The 12,536-nt window shown below is 35.1% G+C and overlaps 1 protein-coding gene across 13 annotated transcripts in view; it reads left to right on the top strand.

The window, feature by feature from the left end:
• The window catches only part of inpp4aa (inositol polyphosphate-4-phosphatase type I Aa), a 171,685-nt gene that overhangs the window by 90,025 nt on the left and 69,124 nt on the right, over positions 1-12,536 (top strand). For 8 of the 13 annotated variants that reach the window (XM_051927143.1, XM_051927142.1, XM_051927137.1 and 5 more), the window contains exons 9-13: positions 2,378-2,525; positions 3,424-3,554; positions 6,650-6,754; positions 7,055-7,163; positions 8,830-8,847. In XM_051927143.1, the coding sequence (XP_051783103.1) occupies positions 2,378-2,525; positions 3,424-3,554; positions 6,650-6,754; positions 7,055-7,163; positions 8,830-8,847 (511 nt within the window). The remainder of the gene's footprint in view (positions 1-2,377; positions 2,526-3,423; positions 3,555-6,649; positions 6,755-7,054; positions 7,164-8,829; positions 8,848-12,536) is intronic. The other 5 variants (XM_051927145.1, XM_051927144.1, XM_051927138.1 and 2 more) reach the window with 1 other exon arrangement.

Here is a 12,536-nt window from a genome sequence, read left to right as displayed (position 1 = left end):
AAAAAACCCAATCTAAATCCGTTAAGTAATTTTCTTGTGAAAAGTGGACAGACAGACGGACATTGGATTTTGTATATAGATATAATATGTTTATTTACTTTAATATACACATAGATAGATTAGTAAGGGACTTTGGATTGGATTGCTCATTAGATCAGTTTTCCATGCTGTTAGATGTCCTACCAGAAATCCAATTCTACTGGTTGTTAAAGTACACAAGACACTCACCACATTAGTTCTAAGAGGTCATGTATGAAAGTATTTAATTCAGTAGAGGTTTGCTTGTAGCATTCTGTATTTATATTATTCATCTTCTCTTTTAATTTCTAATAGCATGTTTAAAGCACCTTTGAAATTGTACAAAGAGTCTGTCAAATGAGTAGTTAAAAGCGGACTAGTACCATTGGTGCTTTTTTTTTCATCATATGTCCATATGTATATTCTCAAAACCGACTTTATTTGTGGATTTGAGATTTCTATTATACTTATGATGTACTGTATGCCTTGAAGTTAGTAATTAGCAAGATTTGAACCAATTTTCCCTTAAAGATCAGAGTAACTCTTTCATATTGTTATTCATAATATTTCTTTTTATTCTGTTAATTTGTACTTCTTTTTTTCTAATAATTTTGCTTTGTCATTGCTGTGATTGTTTATCATGTTGATCAATATGCTGCAGTATACATCCATCCTTTTTTGTGAAACTGCCAGTGTATTGCAAGGTACAGGATACAATTGCCTTTTTTGGGACCATATTTTTTCTTATTTTTTCTGTTAGTTCCGTTTCTTTTTCTTTCGGATGTTTTGGGTAATTTTAGTTTCACAACATTCAAATTTTATTTTACCATACAGAAAAAGTTAAGTAGATAGAGAGATGGATAGATAAATGGATGGATGGATATGCAAGTACTGTGTATTTATCAGTTGGCAAGAAGTTGGCAAGGGCAGCACCAGACAACTGTGTATGAAGTGAAGAGAAGTGCTGCCATAGGTCCCATAGAAAACCACCAGGGAAGAAAGAGCCACCTGGGCATCTTCAGTGGTCCTGCATTTGTCATTGTGAGAATACTGGTGCTGCCTTAGGGGTGTCTCTTATGTGTCATATACATATGAGTAAGGAACATTGCATTTTCTCACTAAAGCGGCATCTTTCTTAAATTTGAATGGTTGCCTCATCTATTGTCATTTTGGAGCATTTTACATATGCCATATACAACAATATTAATATTTTTACACCCATGTTATGGTTTCAGATATTTTTATTGTATTTTATATTGTGTTTTATTTTAACCATTATGGCCTTCAGGGAGCACTCCAGCTTCCCAAACTCGACACAGACAGACACAGGCCCATGTTTAGCCAGCGCATAAGCCTTTTATTCTGTGGAAAACCCTTCCCAAATTTTTCATACCAGCAAGCACAGTAAAAAAGCAGAGGAATAAACAAAGAAACAAGAACCATAGCACTTTGCCTTCTTTTGCTATGTCTTTCTTCTCTCTCCGTCTCCTCCTTCCAACAGCAAGCTTCGTCCCTTTTTCTCTTGACTCTGACTCTGGAGCAGTGGCAGTTGGGTCCTTTTATGTAATCCCTGAGAGTACTATAGCAACCCCTGGTGGCACCCCCGGAAACCTAAAAGGGCTGAGCCACCAAATTCCAATTCCCAGTATGCCCTGTGGGAATCCAAGGTGCTGTAGCAACCCGGGATGGCTGCCACCTTGAGATCTGGCGGAGATAATGCCCTGAGCATACTCTCCACTGGTCCTTTCATTTCGGAGGCGTCACAGCCAGGCAAGGGTGTCGACTGTATGCCACGCCATTATTGTGACATGTATAGCATTCTTTGTCATTAAATAGGAAGTATACTGTATAAAAATAATGATTCTAAACTTTGATATTACTCTACAAGAGTCTTCCAAACTCATACCCCAAGAATCATCTTATTTGTTTTAAATTTTAAACTTCATTCTAAAGTGTTATGCAGGTGTAGGAAATATTTTCAACACAACCATTAGGAGTCACTACACCCACATTGAGAAATGATGCCAAAAACACATCCTACAATGCAAAAACAAGGATTTAGTTTAGTCTTGGTTCACTCTTTACAGTCTCCTTTGCTGTTTTAACATTTGTCAACATTTGACAAGTGTCTAAATCTTCTTAAGCCTTTCATTCTTATTTATTCTAATTTGCTTGGTCACAAACCTAGTCATTTTTATTTTTATAGGAAATTGTTAAATTAATTAACAGGACTGAAGTTCAGTTTAATACCTGACTAGTAAAGTTTTTATTTTGCAACATGTTTATAATCTGCATTTCCTGATAAACTCTTGACATTTAAGATATTGCACCCATTCTTTCTTCTGTTTTTTTTTTCAAGTTTTTGGTGGTACTATGTCTAGGATGTATCGATTCCCAACAACAGATGGAAACCACCTGCGGGTACTTGAACAAATGGCTGAAAGTGTTCTCTCTCTGAACGTCCCACGACAGTTTGTAAAACTCCTGCTCGAAGAGGATGCAGCTAGGTAACTACTGATAAATAAATGTCCTGTTTATTCCAGTGTGTTTATTGCTCAATTATTTTTCACATGCCATCTCTAATATTTAAAATTAACTCGGTTCTGGTTTAAAGAACAGAGGTGCATATAACAATAACAATGTTGTTCTATGCAAGTGCAGCAATTAGAATAAAATAACATTTTGTTATTTTACTTGTTTTTTAAAAAAAACTTACAAATCATACTGTTTAACAAAAGGCAATTCAAAATGTCCAATTCCTTTCAAGCTATATAACTGAAGAGTTGAGATTTTTTTATTTATAATCAAAAATAAATAATTTAATAAATAGCTTACAGTATATTCAGTAATTTTTGCAGTAAATCAGCTTCTTTAAGATGAGTGTTACTATTACTGACAGGGGTCTTTGTAGCCTTCATAAGTATAGTCTGTCAGTCCTCCCATGCCTTGAAAATCAGAGGTCTATTAATGTTTGGCAAGTTCAAACATGCAATAGTAAATTTCCTTTAAATATGGGAGAATGCAGTTGGTTAAATTTATTTTTATGCTTCTTTTCATTTTATTTTTTGTTGTTAAAAATGAGAGCTGTTTAAAGGAGTTAAAATATTTTAGAAGACTTGAGCTAGGAAAAGAATTATAGTATATTTACTTTAACATGATGCCTTTTTTGTACTAAAGTTTTTAATTTCAAAATAGATAAACCAAAGAATTTAAAGCTGTTTTTAAAACAACAAAAATTACAATCTGGTATTGCCTGTGATTTGGGTGATTTTATGTAAATACTCATGTAACATTAAAAGTACTCAAATCATTTAATATATCATATCAAAATTGCCTAAATTTTTGATCTCTTAATCATTTAGATAATGGAAAAGGATTTAGCCTTTTTGTTTTTATTTTGAACAGAGTGTGTGAACTCGAAGAACTTGGAGAACTGTCTCCCTGCTGGGAAAGTCTTCGTCGGCAGATTGTTACACAATACCAAACTATCATTTTGAACTATCAAGAAACACTAACAAATTTACATCAGTACAAAGGTTAGTAGTACACAAAATAGTAACTAGAGCTACAAAAAATATTTGAATATGCACCAATTCACAATGCCTTTAAAATTTGGATTCTACATAAAATGTTTTAAAGAACTTTGCATTAGCACTTAAGAAGTGAGTTTATAATTCTGGCCAAGCCACTGTCTATGTGGAGTTTCAGATTACTTTATGTATGTATGGGTTTTCTTTGGTACTCTGTTTATTGGTCCCCATAGATATGCATTTTGGTTAACTGATTACTTTAAATCAATCCCATATGAGTGAATGTGGAAATGTGCCCTTTGATGAACTGGCATCCAATTCAGAGTTGGTTCAAACATTACATACAGTGCTCTTCTAATGAGCTTATGTTCTGTTGAATAAGATTAGGTGGGTCAGTAAATTGATGATTGTATTCTGTGTTAAGAAAAAATAGTTTTGACTTAGAAACTTTTGATTGTAAAAGGAATCTTAATTTTTAGGTTCTGGCTGGTTGGTAGACTATTATTACAGAAATGACCAGATAATAAGATGTGATCATCAGAATGATAAAAAATGCAAAAAGAAAAATGAAAGAAGTTCTATATACAGTATATCCAAACAATAATATAAGTTAAAAATCATATAATGACATATTAATGTGCCTACTACCCAAACACATAACCAACTCTAAAATATAACACACAGAAAAATGTTAAGTTGAAAAATTAGTCCGCTTATAACAAAGACAATAAAAAAGCTATGATATAAACAAGATATTTTTGTTTACCTCTGTAACTATAGTACTAAAAAATACACTTTATTTCATACTCATAAAGTGCCTCATAAAGTTCCATATTTCAAAAACTGTGAAATACATGGATATAATGGTGAGCATATAAAAATTCAAGCAGAACTGAAGAAGAAGATATTAAAATGTTAAAATGCTAGTTCAGTAGTGACAGGTCTCAATATTAATATACAAAAGTCAAAGGTTGTTATAAGCTAAAGAGTTCCTTAGCACGAAAGTGCCTACTAGAGGGGTAAATATCATCAAACTCCGGCTATTAAAGAAAAGGACAACACATAATCTTTATAAATAAAAAGATTTATTTAAACAAAAATCAGATTCGAAAAGCACAGCAGGCATTGCCTTCAAAATAGTCGATCCAGACGGAAACAATATCCAAATACACAACCCAGAAGGCAAAGTAAAAAAAACTGAGCAAGGGTTCAAAATATTCAGAAATCACATAAAGCACAGAATAAACTCAAGAGAACTCACCACACCATGAACCACAAGGGACCATGAGTTTTCCTTGGCCTTTAAAGGGCTGAGGGCAGTAATGATAGGCGGTACTGAAGAATTGGGTTGTATGGCATGAGGTATTTGAAGAAACTCAATCTTATGCATTTTTTTTTCCTCAAAACCGGGTGCCTGATAGATGTTGTGGTGTGATGGCTAGCCTCCAGGGGGCGTTTGTATCCTTTGTTTATTGAGTGTGTGAGAGGGATGCAGGATGCTGAAGTAGTAAGTGTAAGTTTAGATACAGTAATCCCTCCTCCATCATGGAGGTTGCGTTCCAGAGCCACCCGCGAAATAAGAAAATCCGCGAAGTAGAAACCATATGTTTATATGGTTATTTTTATATTGTCATGCTTGGGTCACAGATTTGCGCAGAAACACAGGAGGTTGTAAAGAGACAGGAACGTTATTCAAACACTGCAAACAAACATTTGTCTCTTTTTCAAAAGTTTAAACTGTGCTCCATGACAAGACAGAGATGACAGTTCCGTCTCACAATTAAAAGAATGCAAACATATCTTCCTCTTCAAAGGAGTGTGCGTCAGGAGCAGATCATGTCACAGAGATAGAGAAAAGCAAACAAATCAATAGGGCTGTTTGGCTTTTAAGTATGTGAAGCACCGCGGCACAAAGCTGTTGAAGGCGGCAGCTCACACCCCCTCCGTCAGGAGCAGAGAGATAGAGAGAGACAGAGTTTGTTTTTCAATCAAAAATCAATACGTGCCCTTCGAGCTTTTAAGTATGCGAAGCACCGTGCAGCATGTCGTTTCAGGAAGCAGCTGCACAAAAGGTAGCAACGTGAAGATAATCTTTCAGCATTTTTAGACGAGCGTCCGTATCGTCTAGGTGTGCGAACAGCCCCCCTGCTCAATCCCCCTACGTCAGGATCAGAGAAAGTCAGTGCAAGAGAGAGAGAAAAGTAAGCTGGGTAGCTTCTCAGCCATCTGCCAATAGCGTCCCTTGTATGAAATCAACTGGGCAAACCAACTGAGGAAGCATGTACCAGAAATTAAAAGACCCATTGTCCGCAGAAATCCGCGAACCAGCAAAAAGTCCGCGATATATATTTAAATATGCTTACATATAAAATCCGCGATGGAGTGAAGCCGCGAAAGGCGAAGCGCGATATAGCGAGGGATTACTGTATTAGCAATGAGGGTATTTTGAAGAAAGTAGGAAAGATCTCCTACTTGGTTTACATGCTGAATGCAGACGGAGGTGCAGGTACAGCAGTGATAGCTAGAGTAAGAGGTGCATGAAAGAATTTCTGGGTCTCTCTGGCATTGAAATGTAAAGTTTATGAAAACCGTGTGAGGCAGGAGTATGCACTATTGAGAGTTAGGCATGGCTCAATGAAAGTGGAACATGAAGCAAAGTTGGAAAGAACAGAGATTAGAATGGTAAGGCAGATGTGTGGATTGTCACAGAGTGAGAGGAAGATGAATGCTGAGTTAAGAAAAATACTTTATGTGGAGATGATAGGTTTTATGCTGAAGAGAAATAGACTAAGGTGGTTTGGGTATATGGAGTGAATGGTTCAGTGAAGAGGTGCACCAAGATGAAGATGGAGAGGATCAGGTCCAGAGAGAGACCAAATAAGACTTGGGAGCAGGTGGTGTCTAGATAATGTGAATAGAATGGGTCTCACCCCAAAGGATGCCAACAACCATGGAGAGTGTAGGTTTAAGATTTGATTTTTTCAAGTCTTTACATTATCTGAGTAACTCTTTCTTCTTTATTGCTTCTGAATAGTATCCAGAATATTGTCAGATTATTCAGCTATTTGGACTGCTATTTAAATCTCATTATTGCTTTGCAGGACCATCTTTCAAAGCTAGTAATTTGAAAGCAGAAAAAAAAATGGAATTCATTCCTACAAACCTTCACATACAGAGAATGAGAGTACAAGACGATTCTGGCTCAGGTGCTGAACCTTTACTTGTTTTGCAGTTAACTTCATATTTTAGATATCATTTAGACCGTTGTGATTCTCTTCTACATTTACCTGTGACACATACTTTGCATAATTTAAATACATTTTGAAAAATCTGATCTTTTCAGATTTAGAAAATATAAATCAAGTAATCTCAGATAAGACTGTAGTTTAAATGTGAAAAATGACTGGTAAGCAATGAAACCAGAATTTGTTTTAAAGAGTTATTTTATCTTATGAAGGAAAATTTAATGTTTGTTTATTTCAGTTTTGTTTTATTTCAATTTACAGATCATACCTATGACATTGTTACTATTGGAGCACCAGCAGCTCATTGCCAAGGCTTTAAAAATTGTGGGCTTAGGAAGCTTATAAACAAGTTTGAAGAAGCAAAAAAACAGTAAGTTAAAGAGTGTTTTTTATTTTGGTTGTGATACTATCTGGGCAGTATGTGTTGCTTTCTTGCACAGTCATGCATGCACATTTTTTATTTCGTTTTTAATGATGTCCATCACAAAGTTCTTATGTCAGTATATTTTTGACCTTGTTTTTGTTTTGCTACATTACTTTATGGAGTCTTAGTAAATAAATAAACAGATAAGCAATCTTTGGGAATCAAATGTTGTCATTGAGAGCACATTCATTCTGTTATACCCAGATGCTGTAAAACTGTCAGGATCTTTCTATGCCATATGTTTAAACAATAGATTGTTTACTAATATTTATCCCAGGAATGTGTTCTTATAGTGATAATTGACTAATTACTGTATGCAAATATTTTTTATCACAACTCTCTAACATGGGCATCACTGTGGCACAATGGTAGAGGTGCTGCCTCACAATAAGGAGACCAGGGTTCATGTCTCAGATCCTCCCTGTGTGAAGTTTGTATGTTCTTCCCGTGTGTGCATGGGTTTAATTCCAAAGTCCAAAGACATGCAGGTTAAGTGAACTGGCAATCCTAAATCCCTAGTGTGTGCTTGGTGGTGTGTGTATAAATCCACCATATCAAAATAATGTGAACAATAGTACTTTCAGTCACAAACTGAAATGGTATAGCACCAGTAGTTGAGCAATTAACAAATAATATATTTCCATTTCTTTTAATAATAAGCCATGCTTAAATGATTGAATAAAAAAAGCAAAAAAAAGAACTGGATTATAAATATGAATGTTTTATATATTTGTTAATAGTACATTTTTTATTTGCTCATTCATTACTAAGATCACTTACTTTATTCTGCAGTACAGGAAAACTTACCATTACATATATAATAGCAAATGGACTTTATTATAATATATACAGTTATGTATGGTAACTGCACATTCTTTAAACAATCAAGTGAAAGTAATATGCTTTATGTTTAACACATCAGATCTTACCATGAACATGTCTAATTAAAATCCTGCCTCTAGTGTCTTGTCAAGTCTTGTTAAGTAATTGTGATTACCACCACTTAATATTATTCAATAAAATATTACATGATAATAATAAAACTAAACAAGCAACCATATTAAACTAAATATTTTAATTTGAAATAGTTTCTATTTTATTACCTCCTTGCATATTTTAAGCTCATAGATTATTCTAGAAGGCAAATTTAATAACAACTTTGTGTTTCACTTTGATTATATGCCTACATGTTTTTTTCTTTTTTTTTTGTCTAAAGAGTTAAAACATTTAGTGCAAACATTTTCTTCTTATTCAAGGTGACACAGATTATGTCATAACATAATTGCATATTGTTAATTGGTATCAAGAGAAAGTGCATTCTGTATAATTTTCCATATATCAGAACAGCTCTACTTAATTTATTATACAACAGTAAAGTTAGATATCAGTTTTAAGTTTTGTTTATATTTATTCTGTTCTTTCAAAAATATTGATTATTTTACGCCATGCTAAGACTCCTAATTTGTCTTACTTTTGTGTTTAAATTTAAATGTATTGTTCTGCTTTTACTTGTTTTGTTTGGTTTTAAATTTAATGCTGCTTGAAAATCCTGCTCTTTTGCTAAAGTATATGATTTGATTGCATTTTTATTGCTTTTTTGTTTTCTAATCAGCGTTTATGAGGAGGGTTGGTGAGTTTCTAGTATTTAACATATATATTTTTGTTTGAGATTTAAGTGTCTTGACATTTTTTAAATGTATGTGAGTCTGCATGAAAACATGTCTCATTCTTTTTTTTTTTTATGTGCAAATTTGCAGTAGTTCTTGACTGTGACAGAGTCTTTAATAAAAGTGAATGTGTCCCTGATATTCCCTTAATCATTTGTAGAATACAAATTAATATCAGTCAGTCAGTCAGTCAGTCAGTCATTATCCAACTCGCTACATCCTAACACAGGGTCACGGGAACAAATTAATGTACCATCTAATATTGTATTCTGCCAGTGAGATCAGTTCTTCAGTATACTCCTTTTCTCTTTAGGTGCTCATGAGTAAAATACAGCTTTTTGTTTAATTTATGCTGTCTGTCTAAAACGTTTAAAAATATATTTTATATAACCGATGATTATAAAATAAGACTGTTAAGAGCATACAGGTGATTATAGCCGATAACAGTTTAACATTTCAGATTGTCCATATATAAGAAAACACAACTTAGTGCTTTATGTTGTTTTAAGCAGGTGAGGGAGCTAACTTTGTGTTATGATTAGATATACTTTATTAAACCCTAAGGGGATATTCAAATGCATACTGCAGCAAAACAGAAAAAAAACACAAAATACACAGATATCAGCTAAAAGTGGAATACAGTATACAACAATAGTAAAAACAAAAATATATAATACAGATATATTATGCTAAAAATACCTGTAGTAAATTAACTTCTGTACTGTTTTCCTAATGGCTTTTGGTTGGAGTGAAGGATAGTATAAAGGCAGAGGACAGAAAAGATCCCTAGAGGTGATTCTTATTGTATCATGGTGGCATGTACCTTAAAAAGCACCCTCTAGTGGGCATGGTGTTCATGGTATCATCCAATTTTTCCTTCATCCTCTACTCCACAGCAGTCTTCAGAGTGTTTAGGGTCAGTTCTGTGATCGAGCTGACTTTGCTGATGAGTTTGTTCGGGCATTTTGCATCACCTCAACTTAAGTTGTTTCCCCAGACTGGTGAAATGTTTCCAGCAGCTTGCTACAACACACTGCACACATCAAAAGACCTGAGTCTTCTCAGGACTTAAAGTCTACTCTCTTTTTTATGCAGCACTATTGTGTTGTCAGGCCGGTTCAGTTTGCTGTTCAAGAGACAGGATGGTTCCCTGAGATGCCCTTGTGTTGTAATTAGTACCAGGGGCGTTCAATAATTTGTCTACTTCAGTAGGAAAGAAATAGTTCCCTGATAACTCCATATACTTCATACACTTTTCCTGCAATGACTTTAACCCCTTTGAAAAAAAAATCTGTTTGACCTTCAAACCAGGACATCACAGCTGCCTTGACATCTTCATCACTTGAAAACTGCTGTCTATGGAGAGATTTCTTCAAAACTCGGAACAGGAAATAATCTGAAGGAGCCAGGTCAGGACTGTAGGGTTGGATGGTTCAGCTGCTGACACCCACATTCTCGGATGGCAGCCTGTGATTGACGTGACATGTGAACCAGCACATTGTTATGAAGAGGCTTACTTGGTTCGCACGAGGACTCACACTGAGCCACAAATGTGCATGGGTAACCTTGAGACATGTCACAACATGCCCAGACTTGTTTCAACATGGTTGTTACTTTCTTTCATACTCATACTTTTTGGACACACATGTGCACTAGTTATCACTCCAATATTTTTGACCTATACATAATCCTGGAAATTAGGTAACATGCAACAGAAAATGTCAACACTTTCCATTATAACTCATGCACAATTATCAGTTTGCTTAACTTGCTGTTGCTTGACTTCCCCTTGCAGTGACTCTCACATTTACTTCTGGGAGCCCCCTCTCGCTGCAGCTTTTTCTTACAACCTGTTTCACAATCTGTCAGTCTTTTACCTCTACATGATCTCATTAACTTATTAGCTGGTCCCTTTTTTTATCTCTCATTCATTAGTGCAGTATTTACAATTGCAAGAAATCATGTAATGTTCTATTTTGTATATAACATTGTTTAACTCTGCTGTTTTCTTGTTCATTCTTCTTTTTACTGTAAGTTTGCTCCCTTAATTGTATCCTTATAATGATTATTAGCAATAAGTGGAGTAGGCAGCAGTGCAAATGATACTGAATACTGAAAGGCGGCAGCTATGCCAATGGCATACTCACTTAAGTACTCATTAGTAAACAAAAGAACACCAGGTGAAGCAGAAAGAAAATCAACAGAATAATAATGATAATCTTAAAAATCAAAATAAAAAACACTACTTCATCCCCATATTGCATACATACACAATTTCCATTTTCTAATAAAAATGATCAAATCGAGTTATAATTTCTGGATTGACTCCAAAACACAAAACCTAGGAATACCCTTTGTAATTGAGAGTGGAGTACAATTAAAAGCAGGAATTGATTGAAACTAAAACCTGCCACATCTTTACTGCACACCACATTTTGCCAAGAATGCAACCCTGACCAAAAGGTTAAGGGACCCTGTATACTGAACAGAACATTTTGTATATGGCCATAGAAGCTGAAGGAAAACTTTCAGAATAGCTTGGCTTCAGTGCTGCATAATTCACCTCTTATAACAACACCATTAACGGTGCACTGCACGATAACATGCAGTGAATACACTTGACTTGAACTTTCATAGTTTTCATCTTCTTTCTCTGTACGTTTAGCATTCGTTTGCTCCGAGGTTGATGTGCTGGCTGCTTCCTGAGCAGCTCTTCTTTTCTCCACCCTACCTGCCCGCTTCTTTTCTTCTTTCATCTGCATCTTTTTCCGTTAAAACTGATTGTGTTGCGATTACTTAGTACATTTTCCTTAATTTTTCACTTAAGCTGGCACTTAACTCTTTAATCTGCCTCAAGAATGATTTAAGATATGAAGAGCTAGGGGAAGTGAATGCGAAGGTGTTAGGGAATGAGAACGGCACCCTTACGCATGCACTGCATGGCCGCCCTGTGGCCACTGCTGAGAGTTGATTCTACAATAAAATAAAAATAAAAAGAGGAATAACCTTGGAGGTCAATCGTCACTCCGAAAGCGGATAGTAGATGTCACGTAGTATATGTGTACAAAATTTCAGGTCAATTGGTCAAACGCTTTGCGAGCTGCAGGTGATTTAAAATCCTGGACAGACAAACGAACAGCCACGATAGCATATTATATATAAAGATGAGGTACTAAAGAGCCTGTACACAAAAACAGTGCATTTCTCTAGTTAAAACAAATGGTTACTGAATACTCATACTTAACACACTATTTCATGCTTTCAAGAAATAATCACAAAGGGCTCAAGTTACATATTGATACTGTAGGTGCAACAGGAAGTTGTGAGATTGGACAAAAGAACACAAGTGTGTTCTAATTTCAAATGAACTAGTAATATTTTTCTTTGGAACCTGAAAAACCTCAGCACAAAGGATCTTCCCAGCCTATGTAATGACAAGAACAGAGGCAAAAACTGAGAATTACTACAACTCCTCATATACAGTACATATTTAGTTAACTGAATGTATGTGGAGCAAAGTATTTATGACACTTGGCTTTACTAGAAACAGAAAATAGTAACTTATATTCCAGGTGCATCTTTAGACCTCATGGGTTCTTCAGTTTTTCAGAATAGAGAGCAAAGGCTAAGGATACAAGACTTAAAGCTCTCC

This window comes from Erpetoichthys calabaricus, chromosome 4 (assembly GCF_900747795.2).
Source record: "Erpetoichthys calabaricus chromosome 4, fErpCal1.3, whole genome shotgun sequence".
Lineage (NCBI taxonomy): Eukaryota > Metazoa > Chordata > Cladistia > Polypteriformes > Polypteridae > Erpetoichthys > Erpetoichthys calabaricus.
The sequence above is the reverse complement of the archived record's forward strand: the minus strand, read 5'-3'. Positions and strand labels throughout refer to the sequence as shown.